Here is a 27,973-nt window from a genome sequence, read left to right on the forward strand (position 1 = left end):
TTTTTTTTTTTCTACTTTGTTCCCAGTACCAGAAGTGTAACTACCTTGTTGCCCATGAGATAGTTCAGTTGACAGCTAAAGTAAAGGAAATGCAACTTGACTGAGCTGCATTAGGGGATCAGGGGACTGTGTTACCAAAGTACAAAACAAATGTATGAAGAAAGGATCAAACTTGTTACATTTCAGAGAATCTTATGATAAGAATAAAGAGGGGAAGGGAAAAAGAAAATTAATGTGGATATGCTAGTGTTAGTGTTTCATTAATGGAGGTCACCAGAGGAGTTATTTTAGAGCCCTGGCCTGAATGTCCATGCCTTACTCCTGCCTTTCCCGTGTCAAGAGCTGCTGTTGTGCTGCCCTGCTGTGCAGAGCTGTCCAGAGGAAGAACAGAAAAAGCAGTATGGCTTGAATAACATTGTCATTGTTGGCTGCCAAGTCTCAGCAGGTTTCTATGCTTGTTTCTTGTCAGACGCTGCATATTTCTGCAATCCTTGATGAAGAACCGGAATTGGATGAGCACTTTATTGTCACCCTGTTCAATCCAACTGGAGGAGCCAGACTAGGCACCAGAGTGCAAACTATGATTACGATATTACAGAACCAGGCTCCGCTGGGGCTTTTCAGCATCTACCCAGTTACAAATAGGTACTTAACCCTGATCCAATTAAAATGAAGTTTTTTCATATTCAGAAAGATGGTTTCCCTTTTAAAAAAAATTAGGAATCCAGTTGTAAAATTTATGATTTTAAAAATTACACCATTTGTCAAGTACCATTACTGCTATACAAAACAGAAAAACAATTAAAATTAACTGTTCACCATTAGAAATATTGATTTCTCTGTGCATTTTTCCTTGAAACAGTATTTAATTAGTGTCCAAACATTTCATTAATACCAATAAATATTAAAAATTTCAAACCATAAACCAGTGTCCCAGAAATCAAGAATTTTCTAATTTAATTTCTAATTTCTTTTTTAAGCGTGTGTAAGATACACCCTCACTCAGGGCTGTTTTTCAGAACCACAAGTGCCAGTCTTGGAATTGAGCCAATCTTGACCCAAGCTCAAGAAGTGGCCCTGAGGAATCTCATGAGGTTTAACAGGACCAAGTGCAAAGTGCTGCACCTGGGTCAGAGCAACCCCCAGTACAGGCTGGGGGATGATCAGATCCAGAGCTGCCCTGCCCCAAAGGACATGGGGGTGCTGGGGAGGGGCTGGACATGAGCCAGCCACGGACACTCGCAGCCCAGAAAGCCAAATGCATCCTGGGCTGCATCCAAAGCCCTGTGGGCAGCTTTGGAGGGAGGGGTTCAGACCCTCTGCCCTGCTCTGGTGAGACCCGACCTACAGAGCTGCCTCCAGCTCTGGGATCCTCAGCACAGGAAGGACATGGAGCTGCTGGAGCAAGTCCAGAGGAGGCCACCAAGTTACCAGAGGGATGGAGAACCTCTGCTGTGAGGAAATGCTGAGAGAATTGAGATTGTTCAGCCAGGAGAAGAGGCTTTGGGCTGACCAGGTCAGCTTTGGGCTGACCCAACTGCAGCCTTCCAGTACCTAAAGGAAGCCTCTCTGAAAATTGGAGAGACACTTTTGGCAAGGGCATGTAGTGACAAGAGGGAATGGCTTAAAACTGAAAGACAGTTGGTTTAGATTAAATATCAGAAAGAAATTCTCTACTGTGAGGGTTGTGAGGCACTGGCAAGAGAAGCTGTGGATGCCACATCCCTGTTCAAGGGATGCCACATACTGTTCAAGGTCAGGTTCAATGGAGGTCTGAGCAACCTGATCTAGTGGAGGATGTCCCTTCTTATGGCAGGAGGGCTGGAATCAGATGATCTTTAAGGTTCTTTTCAACCCAAAAAATTTTATGATTATATTAGTCTATGATATGGAATGATGTTTTCAGGAATCATTCAGCTTCACCCACATAATTGTGTGTTAAATTTCAGGTTGGTTTAAGGTTTTGCTGAATTTCCCATGATTTTGTCAAAGCCTTTTGTGAAGAAACCCTGGGCAACCTTAATTAGTATTAGTCAATCATAGAGCAAACCCAGTATTTTCTTGTTATTGCATATTCTGTGCTGGAAGTGTAGAGTAAGAATCCAATTTTCATACTATAAAAATAATGCTGCATAAAATTTATTTTCACAATTCTCAAATTTAGGACAAATATCTTCACAGTTGAAGAAGCAAACACTACAGTTTATTTGAAAGTTTCACGGAGTAATGGACTCAACGTATCTGTGAGTGTTGAGTGGGAGACATTGTCGGATACTGCGTTTGGCATCAGTACGTTCACTTTATCAAGAGCATCTGTTGTCATTTTCAGAGTTAAGATAGCTACAGAATAACTGAACATACAGGAGATATAATTTTGGAATGAAAATTCACTTATAATACTCCTATGATGTCAAAATTCATTAGATAAAAGATCTTGGCTGCTTAAGAGTCAGCTTAGAATCAGCCACTCCTGCTATAGTTTCAACAGTCTGTATTGCTCTTCTTGTTGCTTATATATTTTCACAAGACTTTTGATTTATAAATCTGTTCTTTACTACTTGTAATTCTGGATTTTTCTAAGTTATGTAAAAGACACTATTTTCTGTAAGGATTGAATGACTAGGTAGTTTGAGAATCTTATTTCCATGACTACTACTTGTGATGACAGAGAGATTGAGAATAAACACATTTTTAGTTTCTTTGTCACTTTTTAATTTCTTCTTATCTAGTTAATTTTCTCACTACCTAAATTCTAACTGAGTCACTCTGAATCACACTCAAATTGCCTATGCATCTTCCATGTAATAGTAATATATGGGAAATTAATTTATTATTTAACTCTCAGTACAACCTCAGTGCTATACATTTCCATGCATTTACATGCACTTATACCAACTATTTAGAAACAACTCAGAATATGGATTAGGTGTTTAGAGCATGGTGCTAAAAATGTCAAGATTGTGGGTTTGACCATTGTATATGCCATTCACTTAAGAACTGGACTTGATAATTCTTGTGTGTCTATTCCTACTCAGAATATTTTGTGATTTCTAATACTAGATTTGGTTTTCACAAATAAATAATTAAAATTGTGTTGTAAAAGACTGTAAAGATAAATACTTTTTTCTTATACTGTATTGCAGGGGATAGCATCAATGTTCTGTCTGTTGTGCAAAGCTTTGTGGAAGAGTCAGCAGCTAGCTGGTGTTTCTTTGCATTGGAAAAAAACCTGTATGGCGTGTTGTTGCGTTCACCTCCAGCTGTGTTTTCTACTCTCTACCAGTGGAAAGGAGTTTTTGTAGCCATTGAGGTAAATGCTTACTTACAGACACCAGCCATGCTGCTTAATAAAACCTTGACATTTCAGTTCCACATTTTTTTTCCTCTCTCAGAATTTCAGTATGTGGAATCCTAAAAGCTGTGTGTCTTTCCAAATCCATGCCTCTCCCTACCTTGTGATTACTCATGGAGGAGGAAGTCGGGGAGCTTCCAACACCAGTGTGTATGCATTAATGCCTGGACGCAAACTATTGAGGGTAAATCTGTGTTACTTACAAAATCATTAAATAATGGTGTTAGAAAGGATTTTGTGAGGCCCTTCTGTTCAGCCAAGTTTTGGGAAAAAGAACTCTGTTCTCAGATAGTTTGGCAACTGAACACTCTGAATAAGTCAGTGATGTAAGTTCCTGTCCTGGTTTAGGCCAGGGCAGGGTTAGTTTTGCAGCAGCCAGGATGGGTATGGCTGGAGCCCAGAGGTTATTGTATACCACCTCATGTCATTTTCTGGGGACGGGGGAAAGGTGCCCTCCTGGGGGTTGGGATAATGTGAGTGCAGTTCATGCGTGTATTGACGGGTTTGTGTAGTGGGTATTTTCACATGTGAATCTTTTCCTCTCTTGTACCCTCTGCTATCTTTATTGTTGGTTTTGCTGTTAATTTTCTCATCATGTTGCTGTTTGTGGTAAATTGTCTTACCTTAACCCATGATCTTCACCTTTTGTGTTTCCAATTCTCCTCTCCATCCCACTGCAGGGGGAGAAGGAAGGTGCAGCATGGTTTGGAGTGTTTCAGTGGGAACACTAAATTGAGACATGGCATTCCTAAAGCATGACAGTTATTAGAGTTTGTTGTCTAATATTTTTTGTAGCCATATTTTGAGGGTGAGATAAAATGACCTTGGAAGTAAAGAAAGAAATTGTGGAGCAATGAAGTCATGGGGCATTTTCTGAAAAAACTATTATAACTAATATTAATTTTGTAAAATGACCCCATACATATTTTTTTAAACTATAAAATTACATATGTGACAATTTTTGTTCATTATTTTATATATGTTTTGCTTGTTTACAGTTTTTAAAAAATATGTGCGTATATGTATAAACTTGAACTGACTACCAAATACCATTTTTTGCATATTTTCCTTGTAGCTACAGACTCTCTCTATTTTGGATACCACACTTGTCAAACATTTTGCTGTGGATGAAGAAGACTATTTGGTTTTTGTGAGTGATACCACTGATTTCAGTTCTATCCAGGTTAGAACACACTTGTTTTCATGGCTTTGATGTAGGTAGTTTGATTAGTTTTCAGTTTGAAATATGAAGGAAATATAGATTTAAAAGTAAGTATATATTCCTCAAAATTTAATTATGTTTCTATTATAGATTTATAAGACATAAAATTCTAGACTTGTTTAAATATAAAAATAACCCTTACATTAACATGTAATTTAGGCTTGGTTTGATTGTATTGCTACTGTCATTTCTGTTTTGAATTCTATTACATTAAAGAACTACAGGAATAGAAATAGCTTCTGACCATAAACATGTTCATCTGAAGAACAGGCATTTCAGTAAGGTAGTTATTTATGTGTTGCTTATCAGTATGTTTCCACCATAATGTAGGATCCACTATAAAAATTAGGAAATCAGTTTATTAAAAGTTTTTCCAATTTTTCATCAAAACACTTAATTTCTTTTTTCTTAGTGCTTGTCATAAATATATAATAAAATACATATTCTATTTTTGCAGGTTTTTCAGTGGAATAAAGATATATTTGTGCTACATCATCAACTTCCACTTTACAGAGCTCTGAACATTGCCTTGTTTCTCCGAGGAGGCATTATGTACTTACTAGTTTCTTTGTCAAATACCAGCCAGAATGTACTCTTGTACCAATGGCTGAATAATGAGTTTAGGAATCTTCATCAGTTACCAGCAAAAGAAATAAAAGTTATGGAGGCCTGGACTTCTGGATCTGATATATATTTGATTGTTGCAAAAGGTATTTAGCAGAAAAAAAACTTTCTGAGTTTGTTAAGTATGTGCTAATTTGTTTGATGAATGAAATGAAATGAAATGAAAGCATTGTGTTTGTTCTCAAATATTTATGAAATAAATTAACAATAGGAAATAATAACTCAATTAACAATAGGAATTAATAACTCTATTCATCTAGCTGTTAATTGCACCCTTTCTAAGCTTTACTGAGCTTTCTTATATGCAAAGGGCATTGTTCAGCAAAGTATATTTTTATTACAAGTATGACACATGTTTTATGTTTGCATCCCTGTGACTATTTAAAAGTGTATATTGCAGTCCATAGGTTTCTTTGCACTTGACCGTTGTCTGCTGAGATTTTTAGTGTTCTTATATGTGAATGTATGCAGAAAAGCCTTTAAATTATGTCATGGAATAAATAAATCATCTAATGGGAAATCATGCTATTGAGTTATGCAAGTAAAAAGGAAGATACAATCACTGGTCTCACTTAGTAATTAAAGCTGCCAGTCTCTGTCTTTGAATGGCCACCAGTGTGTGATTTAATTAACAGGCTTTGTATAATGTAGGCTTTGTAATTTTTCCCCTTTGTAGAAACTGGAAATTCTGAAATATTAATCTGGGAGACAGGGAAGTCTACCTTCAGACACTTTCAGTCTCTTCCAGTCCCTGCTGTAAGAAACATCCATGTTTTCATGCCTCCTTCAGGTTTAGGTAAGATTTTGTTTATAGTGCTGAAATTGAATAAATATATGCATTCAATTTTCATATCATTTATCAAATTTTAAGAGATACTTTAACAACTGAGCTGCCAAGGGCATTTTTCATATTACAAGAAATTTTGAATATATCACTGAATATTTTTTTCTCTTTCTTGCTCAATGTAGTTCACATCCTCCTCTCTGGTAAGGACACAACAGCACTGTACTCCTGGAACTCGGAAGGGAACCAGTTCTCTCTGGTGCTGCAAGCCCCATATGCAGATCATATCACTTCCACTACTGCAAGGTCTCTGAATTCCAGCAAGAGCTTGATTGCTCTTTCTGTTGAGTCCACCTCCCAGATTTATGAGCTTACAACTATCTCCAACCAGTCAGATTTTATACCTAGGTAGGATTTTTGGTTTATCTTCCAACTCTTGCATTCCTTTTTCGGTGGTCTTTTTATTACAGTGGAGACTGTTATAGACTCCTGTATGTGATGTGTTTATTAACACTAAAGAGAATTTTTCACAGGTAGCCTTAGGATAACCTGAAGTCAATCTTCTCACAATTTGCTTTAAAATATGTAATAAAAGGACTTGCAGTTAAACTGGATATTGAAGCTTTTATTTAGAACAAATTAAATTACATTACATTAATAAAAAATTTCAGTTACTGTATGCTCTATTGTAATGAAGAAAAATACCAAACCCAATATTATTCCCATAACCTTTAAACCTCATTGACTTACTCAGGTATATAAACAACAATTTCAGCATCAAAAATGCTCTTTAAATTTTCATTAGTGCTTCTGAATTTTGTTATTCATATCCTCAGTTTATAATTACTCAATGTGTTTGTTTGTATGCTAGTTCAGGTGAATTGATATTTGAGCCTGGGGACATGGAAGCTGTGATAGCAGTCAATATCCTAGATGACATCATCCCAGAGGAGGAAGAATGTTTTAAAGTTCGTCTGAAAAACCCTAAAGGAGGTGCGGAGATTGGTGCCCACAGTTTTGTTAACATAATTATTCCTCCCAATGACAATGCCTATGGAGTCATTGCATTTGCCCAGGTAAAACTTTTAAGGTAAATCATTAAAATATGTATGTATCATTTTGGAATAACAGAACACAAACATACTAAAATTGCATGTGACAGGATTCTTCTTCTAAAGTCTTGTAGCAGCCTGAGGTAGAAGGGCTTTGACTTCCATTTATCAGTGTTACTTAGTTATATAGATGACAGGCAATAGAAACTCAGTTCCAGTCTGTCCCTTTTGTGAGGTTGTTATAATCCCCTTACATTTAGAATAACCCATTATTTTATCAGTTTTATTTTGCAGCAGCCTAAAAATTTAGTTTTCAGATGGCATATACAATATCATCATAGTCTCTACTGATTGATTAATCAAGGGAATTAAGTAAATATTTTTTTCCTCTAAAATAATTATGCCACAGTTTAGAGCCCATCCGCCTGAACAAAATAAAAACTTTGGAGAAAATGTCAGGCTAAAGGTATTATTTGGAGTTGTTGATTCTTAAATTATCAAATATTTATGAAAAAGTTATGTATAAGTTATTTATAAGAAGTTATGTAAAGAGATGTATGTACTAAATGCATAATGAAGATACAAAATACAAAAGAAGCATCACTGAAATGAAACATTGCATCTGGACATGTGTGAGGACGATGAATATTAGTAAAGTAACAGCAATGAAAATATGTCTGTCTTGAAAGTCTACATGTTTATATGCTTCAGATGATTTGGATATAAAATACTCTACTAAAAAAAAACCCACAAAAACCATTGAATGTTTGCCTTAGGATGAAGAGGTCTGACATTTCAAATTCTTGTGTTTATGAAATTTGGACCTGTTGAGTATTAAATTTTAAAAATCTAATCAATAAACTTGCATTTAGCTACGTAATAGTAGAATAATTTATTGAAGCCCAATGTCTCTGCCCCCCTTTGAATATCCTGTTCTCTAAAGAATTTCCTCTTTTTAAGAAAATAATGTTTTGGTTCTGCTGCTCTATGTTTTCCAGAATTCTTTATTTAAGCAAATTGAAGAAATGGAACAGGACAGCTTGATCACCCTGAATATTGAACGTTTAATAGGAACATATGGACGAGTTACAGTAGAGTGGATTACTAATGGGAGCATAAGTGATGTATTTCCAGCTTCAGGAATGGTATTTAATAATGTCACTATTATTGGGGAGGCACTGACTGTATTGTCTCAGACAATAGAAAAATATGTACTGAGTGAGAAGGACAGTACCTGTTAGGTTGTCCCACTTTTCTGTTAATCGCTGCTTCCTGGTCCTTTGCTGTGATTCAAGCAGTTTATGCTTTTGGCGAGCACATAATACAGCTATATCACTTTAACACTTGTAGAACCTGATATTGCAATGCTGTCCAGGCACAGAAAATGTGTATTTGTAGTAACCTATTCCCATCTTCCTTCCTTTCTGCTGTGAGATTCGGTTACTATGTCAAACTGCATAGGTGGGAATCTGGGAATGTTTGTTCTTTGTCCTGACCTTCTCAATACAATGGAGAACTTAAGTGGCCCAGTAGAATATGACAAGTCCCAGTTTTCTATGTTTCTGAGAATTTTAGATTCCCAGCCATGTTAAAACCCAGTTTATCCAATGGCCAAAGCTCTTAATATGCCTTAGGACTGGTATGAGTCAGTTTCTGTAAATCAAAGTCCTCCATCTTCTGGCTGTCTGTAGCAGACACAAAGCCTGAAAAAAAGTGAAGAAAAAACAAATGGACTGGAAATTAAGGATGCCAAAACAATCATACTGAAATTGTTAGAGTACTCCTTGAGCATTCTGGCTACATACCATATGAGTGCACTGCATAGCTTTGCATGCAAGAAGAGTCAGAAAGGATAATAACAAGTGGAAATTTCTGTTTTTCCTACACATTATTTGTAGACTAAGTGTTTCTAGACACATCTTCCTTGTTGAGAAAAACCTAATCAGGTGGCCAGCCCTTTGAATTTAAAAATATGAGTAGAGATAGACAAAGAATGTATCAGTCATTTTATCAGAGGAAGAAGGAAAAAAAGTTGAATAACCATTTCTTCACATTGCAATTATTTTAAGAGATATATGCTCATTATTTTGATATGGATATATGTGGTATGTTGACCTTAGATGTCTAAAAACCCCCAACTATTTCTCTTTTACTCCCCCATCTCAGCAGGATGAGGAGAAAGTAAGGTGAAAAATTTTGAGATAAAGGCCCTTTAATAAGAAAAGAAAAAGCCATTGTCTACCTGGATTTATTCAAGGTTTTTGATACAGCTTGCTGTGGCCTTCTTCTAAATAAACTAATGTGTTATTGCTATCCCCAGGGAGTGGTGGTAAATAGCTCTTTTCAAACTGGCAACCTGTCACAAATGTGGTCTCTCAGGGATCAGTATTAGGCCAAACAGTGTTTAGTTTCTTCATAAGGGATGTAGGTGATGAGACCAGGTGTACTCTGATGAAGTTTGACCATGATACCAAACTAAGTGAGGAAGTGGACTCTTTGGAGAGTTACCTAGCAGGCAGACGTGGGTAGGCTGGAAGATTCATCAGGAATAAATGTTGCACTATGGAAAACATAATCCAGGAGTGGAGCACCCATTGACATCTATCCTGACTGGGGATTAGCTCTGGAGAAAGGGACCTGGGGATTCTGCTGGTCAAAAAGCTATGGCTGGAATTCGGTGTTCAGTTTTAGTCCCCGTTATGGAAAATAGATATGGGCAGGCTGGTCGGGTCCAGAGCTGGCCACGAATGTGGCCAGAGGACAGGGAAGCCTGTCATATGAGGAAAGGCTGAGAGAACTGTTCAGCCTTGAGGGAAGAAGGTTATGAGGAGATTTATTTTCAGACTGTTTGTCAGTATTTAAAAGGTGGCTACAAAGGAGAATACTTACTTTTTACAAGGTGTCATGTTGAAAATACGAGAGGTAATGGATGCAAGTTACTCCTGGGGAGATTCTCATTGGACATAAGAGGAAAATTTTTCACCATGAGAACAATCATCCATTGGAATAACCCTCCCAGGAGAGTTGTGGACTCCCCAAAACTGACACTTTTAAGATTGAGCTGGATAGGATGCTGGACCATCTTGGTTAGACTATGGTACTGCCAAGAAAGATTGGGCTAGGTAATTCTTGTGGTCCCTTCCAACCTTGTAATCTATGATTCTATAAGATATATATGTGTGTATGTAGATGCATTTTATAACTGATAAAGTTTACAGAATAAAACTCCAGGTTTAATAACACTGATAAGAAATTTTACGTTTTTCCCCCCTTCCCTCTAAAACTTTAGGTTACATTTTCAGAAGGTCAGGCCCTCTCCACAATCACCCTGACAATTCTTGCAGACAGTGTTGCAGAACTTTCAGAGACAGTGGAAGTCATACTCACCTGTGTTACCACTGTGGATGTTCAAGATACCACAAAAGGAGCTATCATTGATCCCAAAAGGGCAAGAGCTGTACTTAGCATTTTACCCAGTGACTCTCCACATGGTGTGATTGAATGGCACAGGGAGTCTCTCTTTGTTAAAATCACAGAGCCAGAAGGTAAGTCTGTTTCTTGATTCTTAAGAAAGAATGTATGTTTTTTCAAAGTCAGCATTGTTGAAGTTATAACACTGGTTACATATTATAAATGTATATATTCTCTATATATATATCAGCAATTTTTTATTAAAGTTTTTTATGTATCAGCAGTATTTTATTATTTATAGCATAAATATCCCTTAAAATGTAACCATGCTGTATTTCACATTGCATACATCAATATTTTTCAGCCATTTTTGTTTGAGAGGTAAGTTGCAAATTGCTAATGCATTAAATCCTTCTGTTTATATAAAAAGCAGAAGTTTCCCATTTAATGGGACTTCTATATTGTTTAAAATAATTTACATAGAAAGACTTTCCTCTTGAAGTGTCTCAAAAAGGGAAGCTTTTTGCTTAGAGCGCTAGGGGAAGGAAGGAAGCAGATCAGGAGTGAATTCTACTTCATGAAAAAGGTGATATTTTTCTGCTTGCAATTGCATGTTTGATTTGGTTTTCCTTCCAGGCACAAGTTGAAGAAGATCACCCAGGCAGTTGGCCAGAGGAGAATTGCCATGATGCTCAGGCTTCTTCCCTCTCTCCTGGCTCAGGGAGCAAGCTGGCATTTCTTGGGGCTCTTCCCACAGCTACCTGATGGGCTATTCATACTTTTAACAACCCAGTTAGAATTTTCTAACAATTTAATATTTTGTCAATATTAAAAAAATTAGATATACAAAAACTACTTTTTCCATCAGAGTATATTATCACCGGTAAAACATATTTTATTTTCAGGTGAATTGCTGTTGCCCCTTTATTAGCACCTGGAAGTAACGTAAAGGGATTCTTTTGTTTTTTTACACATTATAAACATTTATACTTTGACATTAGGATTCAAGGAAGGTTGCTAGCTTTAACTGGTTTCACAGATGTTTTTTTTCCAGTCTATAACTATTGTATTTTTAATGAATTATTCACATGTTCTATCTGTGAAATAATACCTGGTTACAGTAACTAGTTTGAAGTACAAGCCTGTTTACATTTTATCTGTTTCTATTTCTGCAGTCATAAATGCACCACTTTTAACCAGATTGTGTTTCATAATTTATTAGATAAAATTACAAATCTACGTTCCCAAAAGGCTGTTGAGCCTGACTGATACAAGTCTGTTTAATTTCTTTGATATTTGAGTTAAGTAAATGGGATATTTACAGTCAGAATGACTGCCCTCAATACCACTTTCTGTTAGAATCAATAGTGATGACCTAGGCATAAAAGGCCAGGCAAATTATTGAGATGGAAATTTTGCAGGACAACTGAATAAAAGTGTTGAAGTAATAATTTGTGTAACACTCATATGAAACTGTAGTATTTCATTATTCTTATTCTTCTAGATCCAGTTTTTCAATGCACAGTATCTTCAGATATCAGTATTGTTTTGTCTGTTCACACCAGATGTGTGTGTTCATATGCTTAAACCCTGGAATAATCCAAGGACTGTTGTGTCACTGAGTAGAATTGAATTGGGGTCTAACAAGCAGCTCCAGTAGATAGCTGAGCTGAAAATCAAGCAGACCAAGGGCTAAAATAAGGCTTCCACAAGGTGCATCCTAGTCTCAGTTCTCTTCAACATCTTCATGAATGACTATAGCATGAAGGGGGGTGGGTTAGAAACAGAGATGACACACCTAAAATTAATGAGGCAACAGAGAGAGTTTATTGTTTGAATCCCTCTTTATAAAGGGAGTTTGAAATGCCCCAGACTAGATAGCTCATTGGTCTGATCTTTTAACACTGCTCAGACAAGTGAGATGTCTGCAGTTTAGGATGAAATGCAATTGGTTGAGATTCCTGTCTGTCAACCCAGGGGCCAGTTTATGGAACTGGCTGTTTTTCTTATTTATATCTAAATTAGTTGCCCAGTACAAGCCAACTTGTACTGTGATATATTGTGAGAAACTGTAGTGAGCCTGTGCTCCAGGGAGGTTTAGGTGAATGGAGATGAGACATCTCTGAAGGTTGCTCTTAGGATGTAAGGTTTATTAGGGATGGAGAAAGTTCCTGCTTGGAGCTGCCAGACGCATGTGGCTGGGCTTGAGAGGATGGGGGAGGGGAGAGACAAAAGGGTGCTCAAGGAGAGAGGAAGTTCCAAGAGGAGGGGAAGATCCAAGAGAGCGTCTGGCCCCTCGGAGACCCCTTATCAGGGGGCTTCAAGGTGGGCTGGAACAAGGCTCCTGCCAATGGGGTCACAGGCACTTGATGTTTCAGGGGAGGGTAACAGGTGCGAGGTGAACCATACATTTTGGGGGTGAGATAGAACAGTTCACTTGACCCCTGGACCCATCCGTAGGCAAGGGCATTGTCTGGCTAGCAGAGAGGACTGTTCTCATCCTGGCTGTATTATTTATGAATAATTATATTTGTCCATCCTTCCCAACAAGAAACTACTTGGATTCAGGATTCTTAGAAATAATATTTGCTGACAACATTAAAGGAGGAACTCCCTTGAGAGAAGAGAGGCCCTGAAGAAAGACCTCAACAGATTTAGACAGACCTTGACAAATTACAGCACTGGGCAATCACCAGCTGTATGAAGTTTAACAAGGGAAAGTGCCAGATTCTGCACCTGGGATGGGGCAACCTTTGATGGATGGACAGTCTGTGGAATGAGCTGCTGGAAAGCAGCACCGTGAACCTGGGAGTCCTGGTCAGTGGCCAGTTGAACATGAGCCAGCAGTGCCCTGGCAGCCAGGAGGGCCAAGCGTGTCCTGGGGGGCATCAGGCACAGCATGGCCAGCCGGGCAAGGGAGGGGATTGTCCTGCTCTGCTCTGCACTCACCTTGAGTCCTGGGAGCAGTTTTTGTCACTTCAATATAAGAAATACATTAAACTATTAGACAGTGTGCAGAGGAGGCCATGAGGACAGTGAAGGCCTTGAGGGGAAGTCATATGAGGAGTGGCTGAGGTTATTTGGTCTGTTCAGCCTTGACAGGAGGGGAGACCTCATTGCAGTTACAACTTATGCAGGGAAGAGGAGGGGCAGACACTGATTGCCGCACCCCCTGGTGCCCTTTGACAGGACTCTGGTAAATTGCATGAAGCTGAGATCAGGCAGATATAGACTGGATAGCAGGAAAAGGTTTTTTAACCAGAGAGTGGCTGAGCACCAGAGCACGGTCCTCAGGGAAGTGGTCACATCACTAAGCCTGACAGAGGTCACAAAGTATTTGAAAAATTCTCTCAGGTTTGTGGTGTGATTCTTGCAGTGTCCTGTGCAGGGTCAGGTGTTGGACTCTGATGATCCTGATGGGTCCCTTCCTACTCAGCATATTCTATGATTGTAAAACAACTGTATTTTCAATTTTTTCCATCTCCTTACTATAGGGCAGGATAATTCAACTACTGTTACTCTACAAATTGTTCGAGAACAAGGATTTGTTGGGGATCTTGCAGTTCAGTTGAGCACTGCACCAAATTTTGAACTCCCCCCCTCCAACCGAGCAACAGAATATGAAGATTATATACTGGAAAAGAAAACAGTAATTTTGGCAGAGAATGCAACCACAACTTCAGTCATAGTCACTATTTTGCCTGTGAGTAGCCTAACAACTTCTTGAGCTATTAATATCTTAAGGAAATGGAAATGTTACTGATTTTATACTAGTTGCATGACAACATTCTAGAAGTGACTGTGCTGGGACTCTTGGAAAAAAATCTTGTTATTCATCTCTTTAAAAAAAACTTGTATATTCATCACTGGGAATGAGCCAAATTCTTTGTTTCATTACAATCCCAAAATTTACTTATAATAATAAAAAAGATTATGTATGATCTTTAGATACATTTAGAATGGAGATACTGATTTTCAAGTCATGGCTTGATTTCTGAGATCTAGCTCACTTTCTCGCAGGTAGCAGTAACAGGTGACAGCCAGCACTGCTTTCCACTGTTCTTGCATATCTGGAATCTGACTTGTCAGCTTCGATTTCAAAACCTGAGCAAAAGTATCTTTACATCTTTCATATAATATGAAGCCAGGGGTTGATTATATGATCCCAAATGTTGAGAAGTCTTGAACAGTAAACAACCTACAAGTAGTCAACTGTATTATATTGTAATTTATCATTTAAAAAAAAAAGAAATTTAAAACTTTTTTTCAGGACAATATTCCAGAATTACAGGAAGGATTTATAATCAATATTACTGATGTGCAGCTGATCACTTCATCTGAAGGACAGCCAAGTGTGAAGAGGCTTGGATTAGAAATAGCTGAAATAACAATTGAAGAAAATGATGATGCCAGAGGAATATTTAATTTTAATGTTACAAAGGTAAATAAGTCTGAATGAAAAACATATAAAGTGGCTTTCGAGCAAGGCAGTCCGATTTCTCATATGACTTCTGAAGTGTTCTGATTGGTTTTATAGTACTAAATTGTTATGGATAAAATGGCCAGATACCAGACAAACAATTCTTTCTTAAGAGGTTCATCACAAATAATACAAAAAATTTATTATGGACCTGGCAGTGCTGAAACCAGTGTCATTAAATGGATGTCAGGAGGTCATCTAATCCAGATTTTTGCCTAGAGTAAGGTCAATACTTAGGCCAGACCATTTTACAACTAATTATGCATTTCTTCATTTATTCTTAACTGCAAGACAACTTGGGGAAAAAAATGAAAAAGTTTGTTGAGACACTCTATGGTTTCTTTTTAAATGTACAGGGTATCACTGGAGCTGTTTCTGGTTATGAGGTACCACCACCACAGAATGTACTAAAACTCCCAGTTGTTCGACAGGCTGGGAGGTTTGGGTCAGCAATTCTGTACTGGGAAGCCATTCCTTCAACTGCCAGCTTTGATGACTTCACACCATCATCTGGAAACCTTACATTTGCAGATGGGCAGGTATTCACTTGCTGAAAGTTTACCTGACTTTGGGTTACCAGCTTAAGATTCTTTGTGTGTTTTCCTCTAGCAGAATTTTCACTGAAAAACTATTATATATGTCCTTATGTATATGAATGATTCTCCCAGCTTCAGTTTTTTAACATGGAAAACCAGAAAACCATTGACCAAATAGGATCATGTGTCTTTGATACGTTGGCAAGTGAGGACATAATTTCTAATAATAAGCCCTCTTACACTGAAAATTTTTAGTGAAATCCATCTTCACTATAAATTCTCAGAATAAACCTATATGTTTTCTTATCTGTGTTCTACACATAATTTTAAATTTCATGCTGCACCTGAGAGTACTTATTCTACACAAGGGATTTTGATATTAAGTGAATATGAGTGGTTTTTGGCAAAGGGAAGGATATACATAGTGTGCAGGATTTTGACTGAATATTGACAATATTGTCAACATTCACTTTCTACTGAATACCAAAGCAAAGCATTCTGCTGGTTTTGACAAACAAGATTTACATTGATGGACTTAAAAACCACTACTGAAATTATATCTTCTTATTATAAATATACGAGCATAAGAAGAAAAATGAACAAGTGAGCATTGTCTAACTATTAGTAGATATAATTTGCTTGTTTTATTTTTTTTCCAAACAATTTACAGAATATTATAAATGAAGTTTTGTTGCTTTCTTTTTCTTTTTAACATTTTTACAGGCTACAGGAGAAATAGAAATTACAATCATAGATGACAGTGAAGTTGAATTACTTGAGATATTCAAAATTGTCCTGGTGAGGGTAACAGGTGGTGCAAGACTTGGGAATGACACCCTGGTAACTGTCGCTATTCCACCAAATGATTCTCCTGTTGGGGTATTCAGGTTTGAAGAAAAGAATGTGAGTTTGATTTAGGCTGCACTCATTTCTGCTAAAGTAGGAGGGTGGGTTTGTGTCACTAGCATATAGCTGATTTTTGCAAGCCTTCACTGCAGAGGAAGATGTGATTTCATTGAAATCTTATTAGTGCTTGTCTACATCTAGCTGTGTAGGATGGTAGTAACAGTGAAAGTGCTGCTGCATAAATACAGATTTCTGCTTGACTGAATCAATTTAATTCACTACACTAACAATTTAGGACATCCTAGGTAGGATTTTTGATGGTCTGTATAATAATAGGCATTACTGAAAGAAAAATTTAGAAAGAAATTACAAAGCATATCTCATCTTAGTTCTTGCCATGCTTCTGCTCTCCCTTTTGCTGGTGCTGAGCCTGCTGGTGGCATTGTCTGTAATTGTTTTGGATCATAGTACATACAGAAATCACTTGAATGACTAGTCCTTGCTACCAGGATTCAGGACTCTCCTTAGACCTGTTACGTTCCTATTTATTTTCACTCCTATTGTTCAGAATTGTAATTGATAATGTTTTCTGTTGTTTATTTTAAACATGTATCCATGTCATTTGACATTATCAATGCAGTTTTTGAATTTTTCAATACAGCCTTTCCCATATTCTCCTTCTCTTTCTCCATCAGGTAACTGTGAAGGAACCTCAGACACCTGATGACTCTGCTGCAGTTGTTTTGCTGAATGTAAGTCGAAGTCAGGGAGGAAGAGGAGAAGTTACAGTGTTATGGATTCTCGAGGAAGCAGCCAAATATGATCTGACCCCTCTAAATGGTACTCTTCATTTCAGTGAGGTATTTCAGATATTGTAATAACTTATTTACTATTAGATTTATAAATACTTCCTTCTACTGGTGTATATTTGTATGGTTGTTGTTATATGTTGATAGAAGTAGGGGGTTACTAAGTATTATACACAAGAAAAAGGTTAGTTTGAACTGGTGGGGTTAGAAGTATTTAGACTTCTTTCAAGATGGAATGGAAAACTGACATGCTCTTTTAGTGCAGCATAATGTAATTATCAGGAAGGTAGCTCTTCAAATCTCCACTGTTTTTACTATTAAGAAAGAGGAATTGAAGTCTACTGAGCGAAAATAATGATTACAGAAACACTTATTCCACTAAAGTCTGAAGCATCTTAAAAAGAAAATTTGCATTGAAAGGGTGAGAAAGAAAATGAATGCTCAAAATCTTCAGATTAAAAAAAAAAAAAAAAAAAAAAGCACCTTCATAGCTTTCAAACTAGACAGGGCTATTTAACTCATATTTTATGGCAGGTTACAACTCTGAAGCCAGAGTTAAGTATTGGATAGTGATAGTATGTTAATATTTATATTTTACAGTTAACTTAAACTATTTAATGAAGAAAAGTATTTTAACAAAGCATAATCTATATTGTCCCAGTATAAGCTTTTCTTTCATTAAATCAGTAGGCATGCTGGATGTTTTACTTTGAGTCAGCTGAAAAATAGATTTTTTTTTTTCTGGTAAAATCATAAGTATTTGGCAGTTTTGCTCTCTTTTCTCCACTGGTAGGCTTTGACATTTTGTCTTGTACATTTATATATAATTGAGTATAAGCAGAAAAATATGTATGCATGGTATATTAAATTTATACCATGTGTTTGCCACTTCCCAAAAATGTGGATTAGGCAGAAATTCGACTAATGTATCTAATCTTAGAATATGTGTGTACTATTGAATATGCAGTTTCTCTATAGATGGTTTCCTCTAAGTTAAAGAACATCTGTGTGAGCACAAATTCAAAGGAATTTCAGTCTTCATTTAGTTGAAAATAGTGAGTAGCCCACAATGTTTGAGAGACAATTTTTACTGGTTATTAATCTGTGAGAAGAAATTTCAGTCAGATCAGATATCTGATATCTTAAAATACTAAAGAATATGTTAAGCATTCTTAACATTTGATATGTTAAAAAATTTTTGGTTTAGTACTGTATTTTGTTTAATTTAATTTAATATATATCCATGTCTTTCTGGTCTTTACATGATGCAGACTGAGTCCCAGAAATTGATTATTTTACATGCAATCCAAGATGGTCTGCTGGAGGGGAATGAAACATTTACCATTCAGCTAGTCTCTACTGGTGATGCAGAGATATCCCCTGTAAATGGTAAAGAGTTAATTCAGTATCTTCTGGTTTTAGATATTCTATATGAGAATTATTCTAAGTCTGTTCATATTATTTTAGCCTGCAGTGCTTAAGTATTTAGTGGGCAGCTAGTTGGTTGCAATTTATCAGTCTTTCCACAGGCCCTCTATGAACCTGATGTTTAACAACTCATGTCACAAAATTTACCAAAGGTAAATTGCTTAGTTTTCACTTAAAATTAGAATAATTTTTCTCTTCATAGGTGTTGCAACCATCACTATCATGGGAGATGAAGGAGCTTCTGGGGTGGTTGGGATAGCCCATTCATCCAAGCATGTTTTGATTGGAGAACCTTCAGGAAGTTATAATGGAACTGCTCTTATTAGGTGGGTACATCTCTCATTTTTTTCAAAGAAAGAGCAACAACCCAGATTCAAAAGCTATGAGACTCCACATTTGTCAATTTATTGAGTACTACATTTTATCATAATTTCTATAATCAGTACTATTTTAAAAACTAGGTGATTGGTTTAAAGGAAGGGTAGAATATGCCATGTATGTATCTTTCCAGTATTAATGTGGAAGTCCAAATAGTCCTCTCTGTCTTCAAGTTATTTACAACATTGATGCACCAAAGGAAAGAGGATCATAATAATAGGAAAGGGGTAAGAAGATGTCATATTTGAAGGTGCTTTGTGCTTTCTAGAATTTGATTCAGGATTTGTGCCTGAATGGTATTTCAGCAAATTGTTATATTCTAGCATAAACAGTATGGGAATTGGGGTTTTGGTGCAAACAAGATGCAGTTGTTTTATTCAGTCAACTGAAAACAGAATGAGCAGTTTTAGATTCTTAGAAACATTGGAAAAAAAAAGATTATGACACTTCCAGCAAATATAAAGCAGCAGAACACCTTCTGGTACTGGCCCAAGAAGCCCAAAAGACTAAACAATGCTTTTTTGCAAGAAGTAGTTTAAAATTGTTATGTGAACAATGTGCAGACAAATCTTTACTGTGACTTGTCCAAGCATTATGTTATTGATAGGGTTTTAGACAAGTAGCAAACAGAACACATCACAGAAAATCTCAAAGAAGTATTTTGGTATTCTACATCTGCCTTATAGATCAAATTGCCCCTGGCATTACCCTGACATCCAATTTCCCTTCTATGTTGCATATCTATCTCTGAAAAAGCAGCATAAGACAAAGAGAAATCAGTTTTCAAGTCCTATCTTTGGGCTACATGTGAAAGGAAACTTGAAAGACCTCTTGGTAAAAATACAGCTAGAGATGTCTCCAAACACAGAGAAATAAAAGAAAATTTCAGAGATGTTCTGAAAATGCCTGAAAAGGGAATTCTTATGTTCCTAATAGTGATCGAGTACATTAAAACTCAAGCTTTCATAGGGCTGATAACATTCCTTCCATGCACAACAGTATGATATACTATCTCTTTATTGGATATTAAATATTAAAGGTCAAAATAAAATCTGTGTTTCTGTCCTTACCTGCAGCCTGGTACGTGGCCCAGGGATTTTTGGGGAGATCATAATATATTGGAATATAACACCTCCTCATCAGACAGAATTTATTGAGGTATCGGGGACCTTGACCATGCGAGATAGGCAGTCTGCAGCAGTTGTTCTAATACAGGTATATGAGAGATCTGTATATCAGTACCTATTTCAAGTACTTTCTTTTATTTTCTTAAGATCTTGGCTAAAAATTATTTATATCTTTCTCTCTGGAAAGGGCTTAAATCCTTTTAGTTGTTGTTGATTTTTTCCTGTAGGCTGTAGATGACAACTATCCTGAGGAGAAGCATTACTACCAGTTTCAACTAACCAGAGTCAGTGATGGAGGACTTATAAATGAATCTAGCAGCACAGCAAATATTACCATGGCCGCCAGTGATTATCCATTTGGAGAGTTTTCATTCTCCCATGAACTATTGCTAACTACAGAAGATGAAAAATGGGTATCGGATTAAAATTCTTTCTTATAAAATTACTGATAGATAACAGTATTGTTGCTAGAATTATGTCTTGTAAAGGCAACTGTAGCAGAAAACAAATCCATTTTTAAAAGAAAATATTATCTTTCCCTCAGGTTAACATCACTGTTGTGCGTTCCAAGGGATCCTATGGCAGAGTGCGTCTTTGCTTTCAGATAATAAATGGGACTGCAGAGGAAGGAATGGATTTTACTCTCATAGTAAAGGAAGTGATGTTTGAACCAGCTGAGGAAAGTAAAATTATTTTGATTGAAATTCATGATGATGACTTTCCTGAAGGTCCTGAAAACTTTTCATTGATAATTACTCAAGTGGAACTCCAAGGAAGGTAAAGTTAAAATTTCCAGTTGATTTTTTACAAGCAGAAAAACAAATGAGAAAAACAAACTATATTTGGAGTGTAATCTACCTGAATAAAGTCACTGCTAGACATTTAATCTATTTTACTGTAGAATTTTATAAGACAGCTATAATTGTAATCATAATTCAAAATAGGGTATGGTAAACCCACTTATTTTAACTTTTTTAGTATAAAGATGTTTCTGATTAAGATTTATTAAAACTTAAAATCCATACATTAGGTACAAATTGCCAAGTTGCAATAAATTTCTTTAAAAAGATGAAATGAGAAAGAACAAATGAAAGATACACATTTCTAGTAATAATTCTTGGAAATGTTATAATATGAAGAAATGTGACAAAAAAGTCTTCAGTGGTAGCTGTCAAAAAGTAAAGTTATTTGCAGTAGTTCAAAAATTGTCACATACACATCTTTATACTTTCACAGGAAGTTTAAAACATATTTTATGTTGTTTTTTTTTTAAATGTTCTTGCAAGTGGATTTGATTTTACTGTAAGAGAGAATGGTCTACAGGTGGATCAACCTCCAATAATAGGAAATATCTCCACAGTATGGGTAACTATTGCAAAAAATGACAATGCTGAAGGTATCATAGAATTTGATCTGAAGCATGTCCTTCTACAGGGTAAGTTTAACATAAATTCTCACTATATTTTGGAAGATAAGGCTATGGCATGAATTTTGAAATTGCATAAATTTTTCTCAATTATTTTATAGTGGAAGAGGATGCTGGATTAATCATGATTCCTGTTTTGCGAAAGTGTGGAACTTACGGCAATGTCATGGCTGATTTTCTTTCTCGAAGTATTTCTGCACTTCATGGTGTTGACTATATAATTCATAATAATACTGTAGTTTTTTATAATGGACAGAACCAGTCTTTTATTTACATTTCTATTATAAATGATGAAGAAAGGTAATGAATTTTTCACATATTTATTCACATATTTACTTCTGATAAAGTCTTTTTCAACATGCACTAAAAAAATCTACATATATGTGTGTATTGAGCTGTAATTGAAAAACAAATTTCTGCACAGCTAAAAAAATAACCTAAGGGAGAAAGCCACCTAAAGGGGAAAGAAGATGTTATATTACAGTGTCATAGTTCCTGTTAAATAGTATGCAATCAAACATGATTTTTAATTACACTATAAGAAATGTTGGTTTCAATAGTATTGCAATGAAGAATAAAATATTTTTCCATATTTTTGTTTAACTTAACACTAGTAGAAAATAGAATAATGATAGAATTTCAGAATGGTGATATCTGAAATATTTTTATTTCAGATATCATCATTCCATGCAACTAGAAGGAATCTTATACACTGCACCTATGGAATTGATTTCTTTATTCCTAAAAACAGACCAAGTTGGATGCATGATTTAATTACGAAGTACAGTTTGAATTTTTTTTCTTTTCTCTCAGATATCTCAGAATGTTTTGGTTTTGTTTTTGTTTTTTTTTTTTTTTTTTTCTGTGCAGTGAATCAGCAGAGCAATTTGAAATCCAGCTGACAGGAGCCACTGGTGGAGCCATCCTGGGGCTCCACCTGGTGAGCCAGGTCACCATTGCAAAAAGTGACTCTTCCCAGGGCATGGTCCGATTTCTCAACCAAAGCCAAATTATTCTTCCCAACCCTGATGCAACCACAACAGTGTCCCTGGTGGTGGAAAGGACTGGGCAGTTAGTGGAGGCACAGGTGGGTCTTGCCTGTAAAAGACTGAAAGATATCCAATGATCACGTCAAAAAGCTCCTTCATTTTGCTTTGAGACCTTTCTTAGTGATTGATGTTTAATAGTATAATTATGGAATTTTAGTAAATATGAATTGCATATAGCTGCAGTATATCAGAAAGTAGTAATAATTATTGGAAATGTAATAATATGAAGTTATCCATTTAAATTATTACCAATTTAAAATCCTGTTTCTTCTCCTGCTTCCCTTTTATTATGGTATTGTGTACATTGTTTTGAACAAGCTCCTAGTCCTATGAAAATTATAGTTAATTTCATATACTAATACTAGTTTAATTTAATTCAGGAAATTGCTGGCTATGAGTTTTGTAGAGTATTTTTTTACTCTATACAGGCCACTTATAAAGTGAAGATATAAATATAAAACATGGTGGGTCTTTCACAGTCATGTCAAATAATTGGAAAATTTGCCTTGTAAACCATTAACTCCTCCATATATAAAAATTACCTCAGTCTTTGACTTTTTCTAGAATTCATTGGAGAAAAGCAGAAAATACTTAAATTAACAAAATAATAATTGTCATGTCCTGAATATAACCTCCTTAAAAGCATTCTTATTTGTGAGAATTTGTGGAAATGCTGTGGCTTTTAATCAGATGGAAGACATATGAAGGATTCATAATTTTCTTCATAATCTGAAGGATGAAAAGCTTTTATGATAGAAAATATTTGTCATTTTTAGGCTTGACATTACACTTCAGAGGGAAATTATTTTGATCATGAGTACTGATGTGTGAAGTTTTGCAAAAGAAGTCATGAAAGAGAAGAGAGATTGACTCTAGGATTCTTGATATATGTTAAAGATATCTTAGTTTATTTTCTATTACTAACATCTAGAATTTAATAGACTGGTATGGTGACTAATAATTTAAAATTCCCATTTGTAAATTGATATGTTTACTTTTTCAAAGGCTTCTATATTTTGCCCCATAGAATTATTATGACTATTTTGTATCCTGTCTTCATAGCAAAGATTTAAACATAGCTGAGTACTCTGTCACTTCTCCTCTAGGGATGCTGTTATAATGCATCACCCCTCTAAATCTGAAACTGATCTATTCCACAGATTAACTGGGACATTTTGGGACCCAATTCAGAAGAGATTTTGTCTCCTCTGAATAGTGACATTGGTGACCCTGTGAATGGAACATTCTATTTTGAAGAAGGTGAAGGAGGTCTGAGAACAATTAATCTACAAATCTATCCTCATGAAGATGTTGAAGTTCAGGAAACCTTCATTATTCGACTGAGCCTTAGGAAAGGTGAAACAGAAATAGATCCTAAGGCAAACAGCATTACATTAATAGTAAGTTACTATCACTTCTCTTTCTTCAGAGATTTCTGTTATTCATGCAAAGCTTTTAAAAATTAATCAGTGATTACTTATTAATTTGGCTTTTTTGACCTTTGTACTATTTTGGTATATTATGTTCAGTTCTGAAAGAAAAAGGGCAGAGAATCTATCAGTAAAAACTGGAATAAAAGCAGTGAGCTGTCTCTCCTATTTGCAATTTTCTATAGTTCTCTTTAGCAAAAGCATGAATTGAGCCCACATTTTTATGTGTCAATATGTTTGTCCTCTGTTGTGGTTTAAACCCAGTTGGAAATAAAACACCACTCAGCTGCTTCCCTTCCCCTACACCCTCTTGTGAAAGGAAGAGAAAAAGCAGAGTTTCTGAGTCAATATAAGAAAAATTTACTTGAAAACACCAATGAAATGAAAAACAAACAGTAGCAGCAACAAGGTTAATGACAAAGGTATACAATAGAGAGGGTGATTTACACACAAAGAGGTGTTCAACACCAAAGCTCCACTGAGGCAAAGACAAAATGTCTTTTACCCCTGAGCAAATGAAAAACAATGATGAACGAATCATCCTCACACACACTCCTCCTCAAACCCTGAGACAGCGGAAAAACAATGGTGAACAAACTCTCCAGGCTGGACCACTTGGCCTGCACCAACCATGATGTGTGCGTGTAGATAAAAGCGATCTGGACACACCCACACAGCACCAGGCTCCAACTCCTCAGCAGCTGCAAGTAGGACATTGTCACTCTTGACATCTCTTCAGAGGAAGGGAGAAAATCTGACTTCTCACAGTACAAGAGAAATGCAGGTGTTGTTGAGAGTTATCACAGACAAATCAGTGCTCTAGGGATACTGCAACTAAAGATGTATTTATAAAGCTGCTGTAAGAAACCCTCAAAAGAATCTCTCCTAGAAATTGTATTTTTATTTATTATCCGGTCTGTAATGTGTTGATGGAATTAGCTCTTATTTCCACAGTCCCCTTCAGGAAGTCATGTTACCCCAAATTCTTTTTGCAGCTAATGGCTCATGGAGATGGATGCGGGTGAGCTCTCTTTGCCATAGTGCTGAGTTTGCAAACTAATAGTGTTAGAAAAGTTTCTGTATATTAGCTCAAGGTGTCTGAGTACTTCCTGCTTGAGAATCAAAATATTCAGATGTAGCAATTCAAATAAAACTCTGTTCTTTTCCTTCTGAACAGGGGAACTGAAAACTGAAAAAGGGACATTCAAAATTGTCTCTGCTGTTTTTAGAACTAACAGATATGTCCCTCTGTAGCATTTAGCAGTGAAAATCTCACTAGTTTGAACAAAAATACAACTCACATTACATTTCCAGTTTTTTTAAATGTTTGTTTACCTTTTTACAGATAGAGAAGTTTGGTGATCCAAATGGAATTGTACAGTTTGCTCCTGAATCATTAACTGAGAGTAACTATGAAGAACCCTCAGGAGACGAAGGGCCACAAAATATTACCCTGTTTGTCAAACGAATTCAAGGCATTCTGGGGAACATAATGGTATTCTCACTCTTTTCCTAATAAACAATGTAATCTGAAATCATCCTTGGTGTCGATGTATGGAAAAATAGCTCATTCTGTGCCTTTCAATTGCTTGTTTCTCAAATTAATTTTTTTTTTAATGTTGCATTTTGGAGTTAGGAAGGGCTTAGCCCTAGTACTTGTCATTTGGAGGGTAAAATTCAGTCTTTCCTGGCCAGGAAAAATAAAAGAAAAACAATACTGCTGTACTGCTCTCACTTTCTTTCTCTCACAGTTTCTTTTGATGGGAGAATGAAGAGACAATACTTTCATAGTGAGTTGTCTTTGATGTCATCACACTTTACTTTTTTAGACAGAATCAGACTTTTCTGAACTGTCATGCACATTGGTTTTTTATCTAAGGTTGTTTAGAAGTCAGTGTTTTAACAGGAACTCATTTAATTTAAAATAAATTGATCAATTGATAGAAAAATCTGCTGTGTTTAATGAGAGTTTATTCCTTTCTAATGTGAGGAATACTGGAAAAAGTAAAAACAGCAAAGTTGTTTTGGTGAGAAAAGAGAAATACTTTTTGAAAAATGTTCATAAATTCCACATAGTTTTACATAAATCTTCTGAAACTAGACAAAGGAAATATTTATATTCTTAAGACTGTTAATGAAATAACACACTCTTTTGAAAGATGGTCTGTGTGATAGGCTATTCTTCCTATGCATACACAAAACAATTGTTATTTTACCCATTTAAAAGCAGTCTGTTCCATATCCTATCTATAGTGAATCCTGAATTTGCATGTTTCTGACTTTGGAGGTAATTTTTCTTTCTTTTATGTTTTGCATTTTCTATACTAATTTCAGATTTACTGGGAAATACGTAGTGATTCTGACATCACAGGTGACTTTCTTGAGACAGAGGGATTTGTTGTCATTGCTGACCAGCAGAGTACAGCTGAGATAATTATCTATCTCTTGCCTGATGATGTTCCAGAACTGGATGAAAGCTATGAGGTACATCTGATTTCAGTGGAAGGTGGAGCAGATTTAGACCATGAGAAAGGAATTTCAAAGATCACAGTGTTTGCAAATGATGATCCTTACGGAGTGTTCGCCCTCTACTCTGATCAGCAGTCATTGTTGGTAGAAAAATCCCTGGATCGATATGTTCAGATTAATGTAACTCGGCATGCTGGGTTATTTGGAGATGTAATGGTTGAGTACCATGTAATATCCCTTCATGATGAAGTAGTAATTGAACCCGAGAATGAGGTGGGATTACTCACAGTAAAGGATGGCGCCAGCTTTGGAGTGAAAAGAGTGCCAATAAGCAACCAGGTGTGTATTACTCTTTTAGCTCCTATAATATCTGTTGTTTCCATTTGTTTCATCAAATACAAATAAGATAAAACATTCTCACTAGTATCAGCTGTGCAGAAGCAGAAAATAGAGTTTTGGTACTACAAATTTCCTCTTTATGGAGTAGAACTGGATTTGAATATCAAATTTTCTGATAATAATTGCAAAATCACTGCTATGCATGTGTTCAAATATTTTAGGTTTCCTGACATTGTAGTTTGGTGTTACTATGAGTTCAATATCTCAATATGGCAAAAATATGCAAATATTTTCTTAAGTTCCTTTGAATTGTAAATAGTGATCTGTCATTTGTGACCAATGAAGAAGAAGATAAATGTACCTGCAGTCTTCTGTGTTTCCTTGTTTGTCATTATTATTACAGTCTTACATCCACTCTTACATGCTCTTACAACCATCTTAAATATTTTTAATCCTAAGGATTAAAATCAAACCAAGGCCTAGTGTGTCAGATTCAACTTTTTAAAATGGCAATAGTTGCTTTACAAACTCCTATTCCAGCAAACTGCTGGCAGATTCCTTTCACAATATTGATGGTTTAACTGTAATTCTATGAGAAACATAATCAACAAAATACTTGTCTTGAAAATGCTGTTTTTTATGTAAGTAAACAACAGTCTGAGGATTGCTTTGTTAATCATTTTGCACTGTTGGATCATATGCTTTTAGTGGAATTAAATTTCTACCTTTTTAATTAAATTCTCTCTCTCAAAGGCATTTATTTTACTGGGCTTGAATTTTACTCTGGAACTGACTAATGTAAGCCTGGTTAGGGGAAGTGCCAAGGATGTGCCTAAAATATTAGGAATAGCAAAGTCTGCTGTGCTGCTTATTCCTGCGGAAGCTGCCAATTCACAGGTCAGTAGCCTGGTTGTGGTGTCATGCTCCTACCACAGAAGAAAGGTATACTTCACTGCAGAAGAGACCTGTTGTAAGAACTCAGGGAAGTGTTCATTTTAATCAGTATGATGGAAGAGATCATTCCTATTATTACTTGCACCGTAGGTTATTCTTTCCTCTGATAAAAAATCTTATAGAAACATTTTAATACAATTGGAAAAGGCCTCTTCATCTGTAAAATGTAAGAAGTGTAAATATTTACATGAAAGGGGAGTTGTAAGACTTAAAGGAAAATAAGTAAATCTGGGTAATGTTTCTATAAGTATGGCAAC

At 36.0% G+C, this 27,973-nt stretch overlaps 1 protein-coding gene across 1 annotated transcript in view; it reads left to right on the forward strand.

Annotated features, from left to right (window-relative positions):
* ADGRV1 (adhesion G protein-coupled receptor V1) overlaps nt 1-27,973 on the forward strand; it is a 436,592-nt gene that overhangs the window by 258,944 nt on the left and 149,675 nt on the right. Inside the window, exons 120-147 of the mRNA XM_077790425.1 lie at nt 470-645; nt 2,165-2,289; nt 3,144-3,310; nt 3,393-3,536; nt 4,428-4,535; nt 5,032-5,284; nt 5,875-5,994; nt 6,168-6,390; nt 6,854-7,058; nt 8,033-8,179; nt 10,324-10,579; nt 13,940-14,148; nt 14,716-14,886; nt 15,282-15,464; nt 16,185-16,364; nt 17,003-17,167; nt 18,388-18,505; nt 18,747-18,870; nt 19,999-20,137; nt 20,277-20,462; nt 20,594-20,826; nt 21,336-21,484; nt 21,577-21,775; nt 22,346-22,562; nt 23,685-23,924; nt 25,300-25,449; nt 26,289-26,762; nt 27,516-27,659. Coding sequence (XP_077646551.1) covers nt 470-645; nt 2,165-2,289; nt 3,144-3,310; nt 3,393-3,536; nt 4,428-4,535; nt 5,032-5,284; nt 5,875-5,994; nt 6,168-6,390; nt 6,854-7,058; nt 8,033-8,179; nt 10,324-10,579; nt 13,940-14,148; nt 14,716-14,886; nt 15,282-15,464; nt 16,185-16,364; nt 17,003-17,167; nt 18,388-18,505; nt 18,747-18,870; nt 19,999-20,137; nt 20,277-20,462; nt 20,594-20,826; nt 21,336-21,484; nt 21,577-21,775; nt 22,346-22,562; nt 23,685-23,924; nt 25,300-25,449; nt 26,289-26,762; nt 27,516-27,659 — 5,205 coding nt within the window. The remainder of the gene's footprint in view (nt 1-469; nt 646-2,164; nt 2,290-3,143; nt 3,311-3,392; nt 3,537-4,427; nt 4,536-5,031; nt 5,285-5,874; nt 5,995-6,167; nt 6,391-6,853; nt 7,059-8,032; nt 8,180-10,323; nt 10,580-13,939; nt 14,149-14,715; nt 14,887-15,281; nt 15,465-16,184; nt 16,365-17,002; nt 17,168-18,387; nt 18,506-18,746; nt 18,871-19,998; nt 20,138-20,276; nt 20,463-20,593; nt 20,827-21,335; nt 21,485-21,576; nt 21,776-22,345; nt 22,563-23,684; nt 23,925-25,299; nt 25,450-26,288; nt 26,763-27,515; nt 27,660-27,973) is intronic.

This window comes from Lonchura striata, chromosome Z, assembly GCF_046129695.1.
Source record: "Lonchura striata isolate bLonStr1 chromosome Z, bLonStr1.mat, whole genome shotgun sequence".
Lineage (NCBI taxonomy): Eukaryota > Metazoa > Chordata > Aves > Passeriformes > Estrildidae > Lonchura > Lonchura striata.